The 21,478-nt window shown below is 43.2% G+C and overlaps 1 protein-coding gene across 2 annotated transcripts in view; it reads left to right on the plus strand.

Annotated features, from left to right (window-relative positions):
- The first annotated feature begins 2,051 nt into the window (after positions 1 to 2,051).
- The window catches only part of LOC310816226 (sorbin and SH3 domain-containing protein 2-like), a 48,493-nt gene continuing 29,066 nt past the window's right edge, over positions 2,052 to 21,478 (plus strand). For both annotated transcript variants that reach the window (XM_083686293.1, XM_083686294.1), the window contains exons 1-2: positions 2,052 to 2,155; positions 21,315 to 21,370. In XM_083686293.1, coding sequence (XP_083542419.1) covers positions 21,361 to 21,370 — 10 coding nt within the window. In that variant the 5' untranslated portion in view covers positions 2,052 to 2,155; positions 21,315 to 21,360. The remainder of the gene's footprint in view (positions 2,156 to 21,314; positions 21,371 to 21,478) is intronic.

Below are 21,478 nucleotides of genomic sequence, written 5' to 3' on the forward strand. Positions count from 1 at the left end.
TTATTCAGTTCAATTTGTTATGCGGTTCCACTCTGTACTGCATCATAGCTCATTTTCTCGCTGATACCCCTAAATTCCTCGCACTGCCTTATGCAAACGTCAAGTAGCAAATCTCCCTAAAAAATCTCCCACTTTAGATCTTGGCACTTCAGTTGTCAATTAGGTTACTACTAAGACACCCTGGCTTAGATACTGTATGACCACTAGGTGACAGCATTGAGAGGGCCACCCCCCCCCCCCCCCTTAGCTCCCCCTGGCTCACTTGGCTCTCTTGGCTTCCAGGAGTGCCTAAGTGACAGGTGTATTTATGTGCACAGGTATAAATAGCAGCTGAAGGAGACGGCCAGGCCAGAGAGCCAGTGCCAGGCTCCCAGGGGTTGAAGCTGTGAATTCTGGGACGTGGGGGAGATGAGATGGCTGGCGTCGCCATGGGGGGGCGTGCGATGAGAGCTAGTGAAAGGTCATGCTGAAAGCGATACAGCCATAACTCAACCGTAGGGGAGGGGATGATCCCTCCCGCCCCACTCTCCCTCTCAGGTGGCGCTTCTCCCTTGTACGTCTTTGTTAAGCCTATTCAGGCGTTCCATGGGAGAGGCTGCTATAGACTCCACTCTCTTCATTACTGGAGTCTGTGACCTCTCATTCTGTACTCATCCATTGACGTATTGAGTAAGGAGAAGCACTGACAAATTTGTAGAAATGTTTGTCGCAATGTAATGTATAGAGCTGTCGACTCCCTAGTCGAACAAATACGAATATATGTTCTACTACACAATGCATTTCTATCAGAATGTTCTGTATTGTTGCACCCTCCTGAACAGGCCCCATTACTTATTACATATATGTAAGTTAGACATTAGGCTTGGCACAATGAGGTGTCATCATATCAGATAGGATCCGTAGCTCTATAACCAATTAACATTCTCTGGAAGGGCATTCAATCAAATAATCAATGAGTCAATATGATCATCATTATTAAATATTTTAAAGGTTCATAAACCACCACTCAGATTGTGTGTATAGACTGAAAATGAATCAGTCGATACAGAAGGGGTCTACACACAAAAAAAGAGATAAAAATGACTGATGCTGTTATCATTTCGTGGAGGCTTAACAATGTAGATTGATATCTAAACCTTTCAGTGGTTAGGCCATTACTGTACTGTATCTGCATTGGTGTGACCAATGGCCTATGCTCAATGTTTGAACACGTGAGAAAGTGTGTGGACAATCAGTAAACTGATATAAGGTGTAAAAAAATTAATAATGTTACAATTATTAATGTGCATTCCAAAAAGAACAGATAGAATGGAACTGCTACATTATTGTCTCTTATCTGGTTCCAATAGGTTCCCAATGCATGCTGGCTTTCAAGTGATGCTGCAGTGGCCCAAGGTGACGCACACTGCGCTCTGATTAGCTGCTGGTACGGTAATAAGGCAGGTGGGTTACTGTCAGTGGCCATGGGACTGTAAAAATGGATTACTTCACAGTGCGTACTGCTGAGCCGCTCACTGCGCACCGTTAATAACCCACTCTTAATGTATTCTGCCATTCCCATCTGCTGTGATTTAATGCCGGGACACCCAAGAACTCTGATTGGTTTAGTGCCGAGCTAAGCCACTACGGCTTAGTATAGTATTTTGTAAAACGTGAGACACAAAGAGCACTTTTGTTCCGGCACGGTGTCGCATGCATGTGTCACGCCGTGTACTTGGCAACACTGGCGCGTAAACGACGCATCGCCGCCGCAATTCTAGTCTAAATGAACTAGTCAAAGTGTGAGGTCCGTGTTTTTCTTCTGGAGCAAACTGGCAATAAAGCACTATTGGAAATAGACCATTGAAGGTTACATACAAAGGAAACGCGCATTCCAGTGACCGGGCGTGAAGGAGGCCAGTCAGACAAGTCAGATTGGATTGCCGTGCGACAGTGGCCGGCGGCGTGGAGTCCATCTAAAAAGTGATGACCGAGGCACAGGATTGACTGCCATACGTGCTTGGTATACCATATGCGCGAACTGGCATGCGCCCTCGTTCATATTAGATGACCTAACACGCAGTAGGTTGTTATCCATAGGACTGGCTGTGCGGCATGGTTTACAACGGAGCTGATCTCAAGCAGCGGAGCCACCTTTAGAGAATGCCCGGTGAAGGTAAGCGTGTTTTACATGTAGGCCTACAGTAGGTCAATGATAGTCATTGGGAATTGAAGAAATCGTACTCAAATTGCGCTTGAACGACGGCAACGTGTAGCCTAATGCGCTTTCTCCTATAGTGTGCATTGGTACAGATATACATAGGCGATTGTGACGTGCGTTAATTAAGTAATTCACTTAAAAGGAATGCTAGGAGTAGAGGTTCATACATTAGATACAAGAAAAGGCGCTTATGTCTGCGTTTTTATTTCCACCTGTACTGCTGCATGCGCGTTGGACACGGTGCGCTGATATTCATGCTTTTCAGTTTGTAATTGCGGTAAATCAATGTCAATTTAAATCAATGACATAGTTAAGTTTTGCACTGACCGCATTTCGTTGTTCAGCTAAATGACTGGCCCTGTTTTGACCACTTGTTTTGGTTTAAAGTTGAGAGATGGGGCTGAGGAAACTTGACCTCTCTCAAATCCATAGACAGAGCTTTAGCAAGGGTTAACAGTCTATGATATTAATGATAGTTTAACATATTTCAATGCTATACACTGTTTACAAATATATTGTAAAACAACCTTACAACCATACCCTGGGTTATGATAAGGTAAGACAGTTGTTACCGACTAAGCTCATTCAGATGCCAGTCTGGTTGCATGAGGATGTGACTATGCAGTCAGTTTATGGGTTAGATGGCCAGGTTGGTTTGTGCAGAAGGTCCTGGGTTCCAGCCTACTGTCTGGCACTGATGCACTCACTCTGTTGGTTTGCAATAGGGATTAGTCCGCAAAGAGGGAACATATGGAACATCAGTGGCATGGAGAGCTAGAATAGATAGAATAGAAGACTATTGTTGAGAGAGCTTGTTGAGTGACCATCCAAGTGACCATGCAGCCAATGTGCACTGCAACAGCACTGCTATCTTATTTTGGCTGCAGATTACTGAGCCTTCTACTTCTTTGCTGTCTTGTGTTGCCATGACTGAACTATAAGATGAGTGAGAGTGCTCTGATGTGACACTGAGAGTCTGCCATGAAGACGGGTATTATCAGGACTCTTGGAGACAGGTATTATGGGTATTACTGGGACTTTTACACCCAGATGAACCGGCTCTTGCTCCCTAAAACCTGGCCAGTCGTCCGGTGCCAGGCGGGACGAGGCTGCCAATGTCACCCTGTGGCGAGGAGCAAGCGTTTAGCTCTCTCCTTGGCATACAATGGCCAGTATTTACCAGGGATGCAGGTGAACTCTGTTTATATCCTATGAATTCAGGAAGTGATCTTTGGAATCCATATCACAGAATGATATGCCATTTCCAGTATTTAGTAAACCCTTCTACTTCACTGTTATTTCATCCCGTATATAATTGCCATAAAGCAGGCCCTACTTGGTTATTGCATTGCACTTGCAGTCACCTAATTTCAACAAACAGATTCATGTTTGCATTTCCCAAGCCTCCAGGATCTACTGATCAGGTAACTGTGACTCAGACCATCAAGGCTACATTACTCACACACTGTTGGACACTTCAGATTACCTGCTATAAAAGTGACCATTGTGTGGAGTGGGCTGGAGAACAGTGGTGTTTGTTTCACTGTGACCAATAGCAGGTCAAATGCAGGAACAATCCAATAACCTGATTATTAAGCCCCAGCTGAGATGCAAGCCTAATTTGTTTGTTTCCAGGGAGCACATCACAGGACTATTTTAAGGCATTTGACATACAAAATGTTTAGTAACTAACTAAACAATTCTCTTACAAAAGTAATACAGTACCATATCATTGATTCAAAATATATCACATTTTGTTGAAGGTTTTTGGTGAAAAGAAAATACAGTACCTGTCCCAAGTTACTCTTTACTCATCACTATCATTTTAGCCCTACAGAGCCAAAGTGCAGTAACTGCTAAACTGATGAAAATTGAGAAAAAGAAAGACTGGCCGTTCAGGGTTGAAATTAATAAGGATTGTCACCACTTAGACAGTATTCTACCATCTCTAACAGTCTGAAAACGATTTATTTGGTTGGAGTTTTTGTAGTTTTTTTCTCCATTATTTGTAGTTGAAAATGTTCTACAGTTACTGCCCTTTGGCTTACTGACAAGACATGTTGATGTGTCTTATGTCACTTATGTCATTGCAATTAGTTTAGTCTTGTTCCTTCGTGTTTCTAAGCATCTAATTTTATCAGAGAGACCAGTGAGCCTTTGGCTGGTTGCCCACATTCTGGATGAGTCTACTAATCTGTTTATTCCCTCTTCTGCGTTGCGTAAGAACATTGCAGTCGGCAGACGTGCCGGTGAAATCACGGTAAATGGCACTGCTGTACATGTATGATGTCACACCATATACTCTTCATGCATTGCACTTTATCGGTTTACTGTGGTTGTACCAAACAATCCAAATCGTCAATTATGATGAATTCAACATGAGCAACGTGTTTTGATTCCATCTTGCTTCACATACGTAAAATGTAGAGAATATTCTCAAAGTGTGAGTGTTTTCTCCCCAGTGGGCCTACCTACAACCATGAGGTGTGTCTCTGATGGTGTCTTTGAAACCCTAACCCTCCAGACTCAGGTTTCAGGAGCGTTGACTGGCTATGGTTTCCTGTGTGAGTCCTCTGACCCTAGGGAGCATGGTGGCCATTGTATGCAAGCTTCAGAGACCAGCCCTGACCTGCTTTTATCAGCCTGTGGCTCCAAAAACAGTCAATACTGCTCTTCCTCCATAGTCAGTGTGTGTGTGTGTGTGTGTGTGTGTGTGTGTGTGTGTGTGTGTGTGTGTGTGTGTGTGTGTGTGTGTGTGTGTGTGTGTGTGTGTGTGTGTGGTGTGTGTGTGTTTGTGTGTGTGTGTGTGTGTGTGTGTGGACCGATTCCAATTACATTTTAGAAGGACAAAAGGGAGACAGCCATGACTCGACAGAGGATTCTCTGTTCCCAGGTAAACTGATCCTCCTTTGGGGTCCCTTGAGATCATTGAGCCCCCAATGGTTTTTCAGGGCTGCTTGAGGGTGGGAACTTGTGTCTCACACTACCTGACAATCCTACACCACCTCTTTTGGGTGTATAGACTACTAGCCATTCATACTCTACTGGTCATTCATGCTCTACTGGTCATTCATGCTCTACTGGTCATTCAGACTCTACTGGTCATTCAGACTCTACTGGTCATTCAGATTCTACTGGCCATTTAGTCTCTACTGGCCATTCATACTCTACTGGCTATAGACTCTACTGGTTACAGACTGTACTGACTATAGATTCTACTGACTATAAACTCTACTGGCTATAGACTCTACTGGTTACAGACTCTACTGGCCATACAAATACCACGTCTAGCCAAACTTACTCAAATGTAATTTAAGTCATTTTTAACATGATGATAATCTTCGTTGTTCTGTATTATTAATGAATTGATGCGAGTGTTGCCCTCCTTCTAGGTTTATGATTGACTGACTGCAATTATCTCATTGCAAGCCAGAGGGAAACATTTTTTGAATTCTCTAAAGATATTTTTGACCTCATGCATAAATCAGATTATAATAAAGAAGCTGTCATTCTAGGCATGCTAATTGCATTCTTTAACTGGGAAAAAAAGGCTGCCATCTGATAGATGCGTTTACAATCTCTAGAACCTGCAAAATATCAGTGCTCTCAATGTCGATGAGTAGAAAGTTGCCACTGAGAAGAATGCATTGTATGTATTACATAATTATCGAAAAAGGCAATTCTTTTCTGCTTTGTTTTCCCTGTGCCACAGATCCATCGTTTGAGATAGATGAGACTAATACACACACAGAGCTCTATAGGGTGCCACTGGTTCCACTGCCAATATTCATTTCACTGACGGATGGGTTGCTATTGTGTTCTATAGTCTATTCATCTTCCTTCTACCATTGTTTAACTGCCATTGTAGCATAATGAAAGCATCCAACTAATGATAATCCAATAATACAACTAATGATAATATGTGTACTGTACCTGTTATAGCAAAAATATACATACTGTAATTACATACTGTCAGCCTTTGCGTCCCAATAGACACAGATACAGTTATGTAGTCCCATTCCATTTCTCTGTCATATCATTGTTACTGTATATTAGCAGTGTATTAGCAGTGACTTTATTCTTAATCCATTTTAAGATATCTTCTCTAGCCAACAGGCTAACAGAGTAGCACATGGCTGCTGATGTACATTATACAGTAGCAGACAAGGGAGAGAAGAAATGTTCCAAATCCATGTGAGAAAGATTAGCACAAGAATTCATGCCATCCCCAAAATGCCCAGATTGAGCCATTTTGTACAATGTCTTAATTCTGAATTGCAGGTCTGTTCTGTGTCCTCATATGATCTGCATACAGAGAAGTGCAGAGACACGTTTATTACAGAGACAATCAACTGTTTTAGCATGTTCTGCTGTCATCAGATTGACATAGGCTTTCCTCAGAGTCACACGCATATCAGTTAGCCAAAGTAGCCTCTACAGATTCCTGTAAATCTGTGCTGTATATTCCTGTTTGGATAATACAAGGATATACATGTATGTATGACGCGCTCATTGTAATGCATTGAATGGAATGAGGAATGGTGTCAAACACGTGTTCATTGCATGGAATGGAATGAGGAATGGTATCAAACAGGTCTTTGACACCATTCCTCATTCCATTCCATGCATTACAATGAGTGTGTCATACATACATGTATATCCTGTATATCCTTGTATTCACCAGCCTCCCCTGGTCAGACATATACAGAAGTCTGTAGAGGCTACTTTGTATCAGTCAAACCATACATGTTGGAAGATGGGAACAGTCAGTGCAGCCAGTGCTGTAAATCCATCATGGATGTATGCTGCCTGGCCACGGGGGGTTGTGTGGTAGACAGTGTGTGATTAATTAGAGGCCTGGCTTAGCACTTCAGGGCCAGTGGGGAAGGGAGGGGGGGGGATAACCATGGAGCGCTTGGGCAACTGGGCTTGGGCCCTGTCTGCTGGGACATGGGCCAAGACTGCGCACTGGCCCGCCCCATCTAGGGCCGTCCAGGGCCTGGCGCTAACTGGCACCAGCCAGAGTCTCAGCCTGAAGAATTTATTCACCTCTGAGCCTCTGCCAGTTTCCCGCCAGCAAGAGTGGGAGAGTGTCTGAAATCGAAACTAGGGGCGTTTTTCACAGTTACTCGATTCTGTCTATTGCAGTAAATACCGCCTTAATGATTTAATGAGTTATTGATTTATTGATTTATCTAGCTTTAATGATTTATCAGTCACTTCACATTCAGCATTCAAAAAATCTAAAGCCTATGAATTGCGTGTCACCCATGAGGGTATTAAAACAGTTAGAATGATCCACCCTGAAACAACGTTCTCAACAGTCCAATGATTTGACTGGTCTTCTGTTGTGATTAAAAGGTTCAGTAGGTCTATGGTTGAACACCAGGGGAGGCTGGTGGAGGTAGAAATCGGAGGATGGGCTGATTGTAATGCATGGAACAGAATGAGGAATGGTCATTCCGTTCCATGCATTACAATGAGCCCGTCCTCCGATTTCTACCTTCACAAGGCTCCCCTGTTGACCACTCTCTAGATACAGTGACTTTAGAAACCTAAGGCAAGGACACTCTCTGAGACATGCAGGTATTTGGTTACAGGCAGTAACATTCAGGTCATTGTAGCCTCTTCCATGCCATTTAGTAGATGTGAACCTTGAGTAATCCTGGACCCCCATACCAGGGGAGGCTGGTGGAGGGAGAAATCGGAGGACAAGCTCAGTGTAATGCATAGAATGGAATAAGGAATGGTATCAAACATTTAATACCATTCCTTATTTCGTGAGTCCGTCCTCCGATTTCACCCTCCACCATCCTCCACTGCCCCATACCGCCACTGAGAGGAAATGGCTTGAAGAAACAAGCAACAGCAAGAGAGCAGGGCAGGCCTCATGTTTTGGTCAGGGAGCACTTTAACTTATCACAGTGAGGAAGTTTATTCTGGGGTCATAATCTCCTGTCTCAAGTGTTACTATTGTTTTACCTTTTATGGGGTGCTGCCTGGCTGGACAGGGCCTCTCTGTTTATCACAGCTGTCTTGTGTACATTGATACATGGCTGCACCATCATCCTCTCACTGCTAACATGTTGTAGGTTCCATAGTATTTGAAACAAGAGGACAATAGGAATAATACGATACCATACAATGGTAATACCAACAACTTCATTTGCATGTGGCAATAGTAAAGCAGCACATAAAATACATACAATATGATGTAAGTCCAATCGAGTCAGGACATTATGACAAGCTTATATTTACTTCCTGGAAAAGTGATTTGACACAAAATGCATCATCAAATCACGTTTCCAGTAAGTAAATATAAGCTTGTCATTTAAATACGTATGAGGCTTTAATGCACAAACTTTAACTTAATAAAGTACAACAAATGTTTTCGCTTGCTGATCAGTGTCTTTTTAGTTTTCTCTTAACAGGTTATATTGAATACCAAGTCTTGCAAGAAATTGGGGGTAGTCCAAAACCAAACCCACTCCGAAACCCAACGAGTCTATTTGCAGTCGTGATAAGGTTGTTGTCGTGTTATCAGATGACTGGAGGGTGAAGTTAGGAGTATATGAGAAAGGCAAAGATAAGAACATAGTTTTTTTTCTATAGCTTATCAGCTAGCTATTTGTCACATGAACTGGTTGAGTAGCTCTTAAGAGGGAGGAGGTGTGATTATCCAAGGCTGTGTTTTTAAAAACGGACTCCAACTGACATGAGTGGATCAGTCACCCGTCAACACACTCTTAACAGGACAGGCACACTGGAGGAGGGGAGAGGTGCAGACAATCTGAACATTTACAGAAATAACTTTGGTCTCTCTGACAGAGCCTTAGCATGATACACAGCTCTTGGAGCAGTGCAGGTTTGCACATTTCATTCCACAGCTGATTATAGCATAAATCCAGTTATCAACAGTGAAGCAGAATGTTATTAGGCTGAAACTGTTACAACTGTTATGTTGTATCATAACATGTTGTGTGTCTAATGCAGTCACATTGAATGGTGACCTTGCCACGAAATATGACCTTGTTCCAAAGCTCCTTGGAAGAAGCCTTTGAGCCAAGAACAGGTCCATGGTTTAGTGAACACAAAGTAAACATGTTTGTCATCTGTGAATAACTGTGATACTGTGGTATTGGATGTATTTACTGATACATGTGGCTATTCATACCTTATTAGTAACACAAACACGTTGGTTTCTAGAGGGTGCATATGTAGAAAAAAAAACATGCCCATTTAAACGCCCTGAAAAGGGAGGGGATTTGCGCCATTCAGTACGACCTCGTGCTCATGATAGGCCATGCCTTCTGCACAAATTGAACTGTTGGTTGTCTCCATGGTTACGAAAACCCGCCTTGCACCAATGACTGATCTTCGGCCGTGTTGCGCGACACAGCCATTTTCGCTCTCGGGGGAATAGAATATTATTGTAACACAGTATCATAACAATGGCCCGCACCAGAAAGACGCACCGGTTGTCTAGGAATACTTACTGACTGACTGACGCGCACTTTCCATCACCGTCCACTGCGTGTAATGGTGGAAAAGCTGTTCCTTTTTTTTGTCCCCGTGAAGCTTTTGTGGAGCTGTGTTTTTTGAGTAGCTGACTTGGGATGCTGTCGGAATAGATATCGAACTCATCACCCAAGGCAAGTGATCCAAAAGCAGGGAGGTGCTGGCGCTTCGGACACAAGACCAAAAAACAGGTGCATGTTTGTGAAACTCGTGTGGAGAAATATTTGTGCCGACGCTCTTCTGCAGGTCGTTGATATTGTTATATTTTCTGCTGCGACTATAGGCACGAGCGATTAGCCCATGGGAGTGTAAATATTGCCTGACGTAATCACCCGCTGGAAAATGATCTGATGATACATTCTCTTTGCTGTTATTTTGTATCCAGTCCATATACACACAGTGGCCAATAATGTAACGAATAAAATACAGTAATATTCTCATATCAAGGCAAATATAAAATATACACATATAAAATATACACACATTCATCTCATGCATTGTCCCATTCTGAGATACTGCAGAATACTTCCAGTGAGGAAAATGTAAGTGAATTCATGCGCAATGATGATTAATAAATAATACTTCTCACTGTTGATTTGCCTTTGAAAAGATTGATGGTTTGCTGTGACAATCCTTCGGATGGAAATACTGTAGATAAAACGTGTTCATATGTGTCTATGGACCCATATGAAAATAAAGTCAAGTGACAGCTACAAAAATGATGGTAATTCAGTCAGAAGCTTTGAAAATGTGTCCGTGATCATAGTACAGCACATGATAGATATGTTTTATGTATGTGTTATATTTTTCAGATAGAATGAGGTATTGTATGAGAAAACCTAGGTCATACAGTAGGATCAATCAACACTTAACAGATGGATAGACATAAAGTAGGTCAAAGCTTGACTTCTGGATGCCAGAATGTAATGCTACCTGAACCCCTGTTGACGCAATAATGCATTCCAGAGATTCACGCCTTCCATTCATAGTTTGGTCATCTACAGTATCCTATAACACAGTCAGTCACACTCAGAACTTAAAACCCCTGGGCCTCCTTGGTGCGTGTGTCCCATATCCAACTCTTCATAACCATAATTCTATTTAAATGTTTTTTTTTATAAATCAGGTTTGGGGCCAATTGAATTTGAATTCATTTAACTGCAACACAAATTTAAATTCAATAAATTAATTGACCAATGAAAAACAGTGGGCACTTTTCAATTCATGAATTGATTTTCAATTCACTTTGTGCAGTGAGTTAATTGAAATTCAAATGGACCCAACCCTGTTATAAATCCTACTTTTATCAAGGGTCAAGAGTGACATTCACTGTCAATGGTCAGTAATTTACTTTGTTATGATTTCTCTCCAAGGACTTATTGGAATGACATGCCTGCCATATATACAGTAGCTGTCCCCCCTTGTCACCTGTTCCCTGGTAGTTAGTGGGAAGTGTTTAGATAGTTGGGACATCAGGGAAAAGAGAAATGCCAAACCAAATGGCCCACGCTGATGGATGGATTTTCACTCCTCCATTTTAGAATAAGTTCCTTTATCATGAGCAGTCAGATAACCCACTTCTTGTTGCTATTTCAAGACAAGCATACTTATAATATAATTGAATTTGAAAATAGGGCAATGAGTGACGTTAGGGCAATGTGCTTCATGGTAAATTATCATTGTGACTAGCCAATGCTTTTTAAGCTGGCTGCAACAACCATTAACTTGTATGGCATTACTGATACATCTTGGCTCAGTACCTGCTTGTGCCTAAAGTATCCGCACGCCGTAATGGTGCAGTTATCCCCGGCATCCAGAGATGAGTGATGTTGGTTTTATAGCACGGGTATCGTCGGAGCGTGTTTGCGCTGACATGTACACTCTTGGCACATGACCTCCGACCCTCAAGGTGAAGGTGGCGTCTCACTCTCTGTAGACGTCCTTTATTGGCCGGCAGGTCCAGACTTACCATTCGTCCAGACCAACCAGGCTTTTTGCTCCCCCAGTATTGGATGTTTTCTTTCAAGGAGGCTCTCCTTTCGTATATGTTTTTTATTTATATATTATTTATCTGGGAGGAAAAAGAGGGGAGATAGAGGAGCTGATGACAGTACAGTAGAAATCGGCTGTCTGGGGACTAGTATGAGACTAGTACACTAATCCCACAGCATATGGAACACACATACTGGGTATTGGGTGCTGCTGTGTGATTGAGTGATTACCTTGTGCCCTTCATGAAGCGTCCATTTGATACAGACATGGATGTTGAAACCAAGTCTCACTGATAGATTAGTTAAGGAGAGTATGTTCTCTGCCATGTCGAATATGTACAGCACTTAAAGCTACCCTACACAATTCTGGCCAATGAGTCAGCTTAAAGGTGGCACCTTCCTGAAATTTGTGTCACTTTTTAGGATTACCAGGGTGCCTCTGTTTTACCCCACGAGTAAGTGGTAAAACCATCTGTCTGTATACGGTTGCATGAACGTCCCCCTGTAGGCTGAACTTAGGTGGTCTTACTGACAGATGGGCGACTGTCATCAGTTATGATCTTCAGGGGCTAAAATAGAGCTGGCGTAATGCGGTCAGCCCACACATCATGCCACAGAGACTCCCCCTTTCCGTAGAGGAAACAAAATAAGTGTGTTATGGCATTCTGGTTTTGTATTGTTGTTTCCTCTTTGTGTGTGTGTGCGTGTGCGTGTGCGTGAGTGTCTGTGTGTGTGTGTGTGTGTGTGTGTGTGTGTGTGTGTTTGTGTTTGTGTATGTGTATGTGCGGGTGCATGCGTGTGCACCCACGCATAGTTCATATGCAGTTACCTTTCTCTGTCCCAATGGTGTTAATTACATAAAATCTACACTCCATTAACTGCATACTGTAGCTCCAATGTTGTTATACCCACACAAGGTTGGCCCTGTGTATAAAACAGTACAGTGTGTGTGGTGTGTGTCCCTTCTCCCTAGGGAGAGCCCCGAGGGGTAACTTTCCAGTCTGTGTAGACATACATGTCTGCCTCTGAAAATAGCTCCAACAACCACAGCAGCACCGCTCCAACACGGCTTGACTTTCTCACGTCTTTTTTGCCTCCAGAAACCGCCATCACACTTGTCAGACGTTAACCCTGACACACGCTGTTATCTGCTCTGCGAGGAGGGGGGGGGGGGGGGGGAATACAGAGAGACAGAGAGAGAGAGAGAGAGAGAGAGAGACAGATCGGAAAAGGAACTTTACATAACATCACGGATGTCTTCCTCTTCTGATTTAGTGTGCTGCGCTTCACATGCCTGGTAAGATTGGGTTTTGTCTTCTCTCGGTCTTTGATATGTGAATTAGATGTCGTACCTCATGGTAGGTTAGCATGCCTAGTTTCATACCTAAGCCCGTTTTATACTACCTCTTATGTGCAGAATATTCAGCATATAAAGGGGAGGAAAGAAAATTGTTTTGGCCTACCCGTAAAGATCCTAGGACAGTATCATTTAGAATAGGTTACTGATTTGGCATGATTTCTGTGCTGTGATAGAATCTGTAATGTAGGCTTCATATGCACGGTTCATTATGATGTTGTTCAGGACAGGTCATTGCCCCCACTTGCCAGTTTGCCATCCTACAGTATGAATTTGTTCTCCTACCTGGATAAATGAAGGTCAAATAAACAAAACATGGGGCTGTACAATATTGGAATGATGATATTAGTATGAGTGGCCACGCTCATGGTTTCCTGCGCGGCCTCAAAAGGTGTCAGTAAAGATCGGCCACGCTTCAATGAATCTGCTTTGTATGGAGGAAAGTGACCGTTGAAGCCCTGGCTATAACAGGCCTGGTGGTCATTGAGAAGTGGGTGACCCTTCACCTGGGCAGAGTTACTGGGTCGGGGGTGGCTTGACTGACAGGGATGAATCCCTGGAGGACTACCATAGACAGGAACGAATCGTCGAAGGACTACCATAGACAGGGATGAGTCGTCAGAGGACTGCCATAGACAGGGATGAGTCTTCAGAGGACTACCATAGACAGGGATGAGTCGGAGGAGGACTACCATAGACAAGGATGAGTCGGAGGAGGACGACCATAGATAGCGAAGAGTCCTGAGCAGTGATGATGCAGTTATAGGGGAGAGGAACAGCTTGTCCATGTCAAAGAGAGGTGTTTTAGAGTGGTTTTAGCCCGGACACTGATAAAGAATGGTGTGGTACAGTAAATGGCCTTTTAGGGTTAATGCTTTGTTTGTTCAAGTTGTTTTTTTTATGGCATGACCCTCTTTTCGTCAGTTGATTTTTTGAACATTATAGTGGACGTAGCTACGTGCTTAGTTTATAGAGTACATGATGAATCTGTGAAAAAGGTAATCACTATTGACTTCCACAGCAATAATGTTCCCATTAACCTCTAGCTCTCCTTGAGTTATATGTGGACATTCTGCTTCGCTACTTCATTTTCCACAGTCAGCCAATACAGTAGCTCCTTATATGAGCAAGACCTATTTTATATGAGCAAGACCTATTTTATATGAACAATACCTATTTTAACACCAACATGTGCCTATTTGTGCTATTCTACAATGTATAAAGATTGTGTTACACATTTTTAAAGAATTGGAGCTATCGTACAAAAAGACTAATTAAATATTAAGAATTCAAATACAAAGGCTGAGAGTTTAAATTGTAGTAAGTCGAATATTAGCCTAGTAGCCTTACCATGAATTGATATGGCAACAGGTTCGGTATGAAAGAACATATTGTCAACTAAATCACCCCCGTAGGATATTAGCCTACTTCTCAGTCCGTGAAGGAACCTCGGCATAACAATAGGTGGCATCCCGGAGTAGGGGAGTTCCATTCATTCCTGCACCATTAAAGAAGTCAGGCAGTCCTAATTCATAAGGTGTGGGACCCGCGTAGTCAGACGCAATAAAGATCCTTTCCAAGAGGCAGACTCTCTGGCAGCTTCTCCCTCCCTCCGCTGCCTCTCTCCCCCTTGCCTCCCCCTGTGGCCTCCCCCCAGTAGCGCCTCTCCCCACTGCCCCCTAACTGGGGGGGGAGGGAGGGAGGGAGGGAGGGTTGAGGGAAAGAGGTCTAGCATGACTCTGGGGTATTTTTAACTTTGTCTTGACTTCCACCATGAAGGAGCGACTTATCTCTGTTTCCTGAAACGTATCATAGAAGATGTTTTTAGTTGGGGTGTGAGTGAGTGGGTGTTCTGGGGGTATGACTGTCTGATAGATCTGCTGTGGGTACAAAGGGGTATCACTAAGCAGGAACACTATTGTAACTAACACAGTTATAACATGCCCTATTCCAGGTTTATAAACTAAAAAAAATAATGTTAAATATTCAGGAATGTTAGCTGGCTATCATATTAATCATGACATATCCTCAAGACTAAGTGCTTTTTCATGTTTGGTTGCGAAATTAATAAGGCCTACTTGTAGGCTCTAATTGCCCAAATGATCTGGTAGAAGTCTGACGAGGCGTGCCGCCAACGTAATATGAGAGCCGATGTAGAGCCTAACATCTTTTTAGAAGACTCATCTTTCTCAACATGGCTGTTGATGGCCAGCGGGGGACTTCTCTAAAGGTTAAATGGCCAATTAACAGCCTCCTCCTCAGACCCCTGGGACCGCCTACACTGTTCAGAGCCACGAGGCTGAGGCTGTGAATGCCCTTTCAAGGGAGGTATTTGTCTGATAACGCTGAGGAGAATGTTCCGGCACCATGCCTGTGATAAGTGGTGTGTGTGTGTGTGTGTGTGTGTGTGTGTGTGTGTGTGTGTGTGTGTGTGTGTGTGTGTGTGTGTGTGTGTGTGTGTGTGTGTGTGTGTGTGTGTGTGTGTGTGTGTGCGTGGGTGTGTGTGGGTGTGTGGGTGGTTGTGTGTGTGTGTAGTATGTTGCCTGGCACTTAACCCCTGGCACTATGTGAGAGGGTATGAGTTATGAACCTTGACTGTGCCCACCCACACTGTACTCACGGCACTGTCCTCGTCTGACACCTTTTCAAACAGGCAGAGGTTGTTCTCATTGTGGTGCTGATTCATAATCAATAAACGGCTTGGTGTCCTAATTTTGAATTCACAGAAGTGAAAGAAGGCTTTGTTCATTTTGAGGGACTGTAGAATGGTGAGCGTTGCTGACAAGGAGCCAACATGTACATGGAAAATGTGCCAACTTGGAAAAAAGCCAATGAGTAATGTGCCCAGCTGGGAAACCGCCAATCTGAGTAGGGCATTCCCCCAGAGGGTCCATCCTGAACAAACCTTTGTTTCTTATTGAACGCAGTCAGCCTAAGTTACCTTTAACTCCTTAACACGAATGACACCACATTTGTTTCCAGTGTTCCAGCAGACACGCACACACACACACACACACACACACACGCACACACACACACACACACGCACACACACACACACACACACCCACACACACACTTGAGGTGGCGGTGCAATCAAGCTGGCATCTTACCAGCTCACAACTTCACTTTCTAGTCTATTCCAGGGTCTTTCATGACTTTTCTCAGAAACTCATTCTTATAAAGTGAAGCAGAGTTTGAAAAACACATGGGAGTAATTTAGCGTGTTATCTCTGGTCCTTGACAAATAAACCCCAGAAAGGCACCGCAGCGCCTGCCTCCTCGAGAGCTAATGACCAGAAGCAGAGCAACAACACTTCATAGAAAACCTGCCGCTAATGTGATTGTGCTTCCAAAGCACCATTTCAGTTCACATTATAAGACTTGTTTGTGCACACATTCTTTGCTCAAACATACTCTTCTACATAAATAGCTTGGATCTAATTCAGTTATTCAGCAGGGAAAGCAGAGGGGAAAGGAGAGGAGAAAAGAGGAGAGGAGATTCTGCCTTTTTTGGCATTTCTGGACTGTTCAGAGCATACTCCCAGAGCTTCTTCAGCTTAACATTGGGATCTTAGCTGCAAGAGAAGCTGGTAGCAGATCAAGGCAGAGAGTTGACAGGCCTGCTTTAATTGGTTTGCATACATATAGCTTTTAAACTGCATTAAGATTTAGACAGGCTTTAGTAGAATATCAATGGTCAAGGCAGGCTGACTTACAGTACAATCCAGCACATTCACAACAACAGGTATGTATGCTCCAGGGGAGGCTGGTGGAGGTAGAAATCAGAAGACAGGGCCATAGGTTGCTGTTGTTAGCTGTACTGCCAGCTTGTAGACCATTTATAAGAATGGCAGTTTCCACGTGAAGGTTTGGCTGAGACTTTTGGCTATATTTTGTCAATAGCAAAGCATATCTAATGTTGATAATCTGACTCCAATGTAATTATCGCTGTGTGCTAAGAATTGTTGAGTTTGTTCTGAATGGTCAAATAGAATGAATCAAATGAGGCTTTAATAATACTGTATATTCATACAATTATTACAAGGCAAATACTTCATTGGAAAACGTTACATTCTACCCTCAATGATAAATGATAGATAGAGAGAGAGAGAAAGATAGAGAGATAGCTTGCTCCAGAATGAAGAGACTTACTCACTCTAGTATAGTGTGTTTTATATTTAAGGCACTTGAGGTTGTGCATTATTGTTAATAAATTCACAGCTGAGGAGCGTTGCTAGGCCCATTTTTTTAGGCCCAATTCTAGTGTTAGCGGAGGGATATTACTGCAACATATGGTAAACAGGTCAAATGCGTCACAGCTGTTACTGTATCAGGGAATCAGGCTTCGAACACCTCTCGGCCAATCAGAATGCTTGTTCTGATCAAACAGTTGTATAAAATGTTTTGATTATATTGATGTCAGTTGTTAATGTTTCTATGCTCCATATTACAGTCATACTCATTGACAGTTTATAGCCTAGCTAAGCTAATAACCTTAGTGGGCAGTAAACCAGCTCTCCCCAGCTGTGTAAGAGCCAGTCCAGCTAGGGGGAAGAGAGAGAGAGAGAGAGAGAGAGAGAGAGAGAGAGAGAGAGAGAGAGAGAGAGAGAGAGAGAGAGAGAGAGAGAGAGAGAGAGAGAGAGAGAGAGAGAGAGAGAGAGAGAGAGAGAGAGAGAGAGAGAGAGAGAGAGAGAGAGAGAGAGAGAGAGAGAGAGAGAGAGAGAGAGAGAGAGAGAGAGCGAGCAGCATCAAACTGGCTCTGACCTATGAAGGACAACTAAAGGACAGCTTATCCTTGTCTCCCGCTGTGGAATGCTATAGCTCCCCGTAAGCTGTCTTAAACAAGTGGATCGCATGGCAATCTAATTAGAAGAGGTCGATGCAAATGGATCGAAAATGGTGCCTTGGGGATTTCTTCTCTGTTGTTTCTTTGAAGATGAATAGTTAATAGCTAATAGTTTTCATTGGGTGAGGTTTACTACCACATGTTTTTTTCGTGCTGAATCAATATTTTTAGCGTGTAATGGATATGTAATAGCAATTTAATGAAGGTGGGCTACTTAAAGACTGAAATGCCACGTGGTACAGTATGGGACTACTATTCATGAACTTATTGTATTATTGTAATAAGTGTCTTTTTCATCTTGGGGTTTTCCTGCCTGTTTAGAGATACAGCCGTAGAGATGGTAAGAAATTGTGGTACACACTGACTGAATAAATAACAAAGAGAAGACCGCACATGGAATATGCTGCTCTCAAGTGCTTTATCAGAGGCTACCTGTTGATCGAAACGTTGTTTGTGTGGTAGAATAAAGCACTTGGGAGCAGCATAATCCATGTGCAGGCATTTCTTTATTATTTGCTCATACTTTTTTGGCCCAGCCCTGGTAAACAATTTAAGGCTGTGCATATCTATTTTTTGATTACACACACTAACTGAATACCATGTTGGAAGTGAACATCTCGTTCCTCATCTCGTGTCCTATCTCGTATCCTGTCTTGTTTACATAGCAGTCATTATAGAGGTACCAGGCATGGGGTTTCACTCCTCATCCTCTGCCAGGAGCAGTTTATACCGAAGAGTGTCCACGGCAAGAGTTTGAGACTACATCAGGAGTGTGGGTTTACAAGGAAGGGTCTGAGTCTACTTGTACAGTATCAAGAGTGTGAACTTACATCGAGGGTGTGTATTTTACACTGAGGAGTGTGAGACAGATCTTGTCTCTGTGTCTGGCCAAACCCATGAGTTGCCCAAAAGAGGACTATAAATAAGCCTCAAACAAGAAACTGCAGAGTCACCAAGATGGCTACCAGGGCGGCCAATTATGAAAAAAAATAAACAAATTATATAATGCTGGCTGTATCATACTTTACTCATTTGATGTTTATTGCAAATTGAATCTTAAAGATATTTTTCTGTAGAAAAACGCCAGCGGTGTCAGTTGAAAAGTCATGGAAGTCATGGATGGAAGAGTTTATTTGCATATTGCAATATTTGCATATTGCAATACAGTGCAATGCTTTCGGCCACTAATGGAAGTGAGCAAGATCTCATGATTAGATTCTCTGAGGAGTGAATATCAAAGGTGAACATACAAGTATTCTATTATTCTCTTACAATACAGTATTTCTTAATTGTGACCAGGAGGCTGGTGGAGGTAGAAATCAGAGGACGGCCTCAGTGTAATGCAAGGAATGGAATCCATTCCATGCATTACAATGAGCTCATCCTCCGATTTCTACCTCCTCTAGCCTCCCCTGGTCATGACACTCTAAACTGGATCAGATCAGGATGATCCTCTGTGTTGGTGAGTTGTGCTTCACCATCATAGGTAGTAATATGACATTTGTTACAGTCTAAAGTTTTGGATCTGCTTCCATTTAAATATTTCAGATCCCCCCTCTTTTTTTTTGCGGTGTCTTGTCCCCAGTGATCTTCTGTACCCACGGGGCATTGAGGAGTTCGCTCCTCCAGATTTCCCAGACTGGTGTGTGTGTGTGTGTGTGTGTGTGTGTGTGTGTGTGTGTTTGTGTGTGTGTGAGTGTCTGTGTATGTGTGTGTGTGTGTCCAGCACTGGGTCCCTCCCCTCTGGCTCCAGCTGCCGTGTGTGTCGCCACAAGTCTGCTCCCTTGAAATCTAATATCATAATCTGTGCTTCGTTTATCGCCGACAGGCCGGTACGACCCCTGATTTATCCGTTTGCCTTGGTGAGAAATCGAGGGCCCATCAGAGTTACGAGGGGAGACGTGTGAAGATTTATTTCTGGGGGGGTGTGACTTTAGGAGTCCCCGTTTTTATAAGGGCTATATGAAGTGATCCCCTCAGGGTTTGATATGCTACCACAGGGTTGTTACGGTTACAGTACACCACTCCGAATGCTCAGCTGACCATGGTTGGGATTGTGTTTGTGTTGCATTGGTACAGCACAGTGGCCAATGGCATTGATTGCTGCTATATTTAGGCTAGCTGCTAATCGATTAATCGGTTTTGAACTGCCCAGTCAGCTGACTCTGTTGGGTGCTGCAGGTCACGATACCATAGCGTCTCCTTCAGAGTTGATATAACCACCTGCCATGCATTATTGCTCACAATTATCGCTGTCTATTTGTGCACAATACGACCATCTCTCTCTGCTCTAATTCTGGGTTGTTTACCATGGTAATAAGTGGTACGACTGTATATTGAACATGTTTAAAACAATGTACAACAATTCTATCAGTGTGTGCCATGAGAGACACACGCATATCCGGTATGTTGCCAATAGAATGCCGATTCTGTGGTGTCACATATCTACACACACCTCCACCATGCATGTTGTACAACTGTGCCAAGTTGACAACACATTGACAGGACGCTTGAAAAGAGTTGAAGCGTAAGAATGACCAGAGAACGTAATCATAAGAAGGCACCATTTGATACCAGCTTGTTTACCAACTGCGTTCAATTCTCTGATGTAAATATACCAGACAGCACTCATTGTCACATCATTGGCAAGTAAATACATGATAAATATCACTACTGTAGAAGAAAGTGCTGCCTAAAAAGTATTGCATACGCTTTTCATGCATCTTGCATGAAAGTGGAAAAGGACAAGCCTACACCATAGCAAGCATGACATTTTGCGTTCGGTAAACAAATCGAACATTCTTCAATTTTGTCCTACCCACACATAAATACCAGTCATGGTACCATGGTGGCCTTTCCCTATTCAGTGGCTTGTGAAGCATGGACACGCTGAGAGTGGAAAGGGGATGAGAGCAGACCTACGTTGCTGAGGGCTGGAGGTGTATTAGGATACAGCCCTGCCTGTTCCAGTGTCAGAACGCCGTGCAGGTTTCACCTTTCACTCCCTGCCTGCCTGCCTGCCTGCCTGCCTGCCTGCCCGCCTCAGAGGAGGAGAGGAGGGCTGAGAGGTTGAGTTAGCGAGATGACAAGGTGCTAGCACCCCTCCTAGCCTCTCCCCCGCCCTTCCCCGCCCACACTCATCAGCGGTAGTGTCTGAGAAATACCACTGAATGTATCAAGGGGACATCTTGCCCTTTCTCTGCACTGTAATACTGCTGCAGTGCTGATGTACAGTAGCTATTCTGAGGGTATATTGGTATAGTCAACATATTTGTTTTGTTTTAATGTTTTATGTTTATTGTGTGTATTTCAGTGAATTTTAGGGGGACAGCTTCAGATGCTGTAGGGTGCCTCTGTTGTGACTGAGGGGAAACTAAATTGTCATTATTCTGTTTGCAGGATAGTGTGACCGTTTGAAAAGCAGCGACAAGGAGAGATCTTCAACATGAATACAGGTGTGTGGGTCTGCTGTTTGGTAGCTATCTCTCTGCTTCTATCCCTTAAAATCCTCAAATGTGTCCTTGATTGTGTCTTCAGTTGCACCTCTTTTTAATGCCTCACCC

Source organism: Argentina silus (assembly GCF_951799395.1).
Source record: "Argentina silus genome assembly, chromosome: 15".
Taxonomy (NCBI): domain Eukaryota; kingdom Metazoa; phylum Chordata; class Actinopteri; order Argentiniformes; family Argentinidae; genus Argentina; species Argentina silus.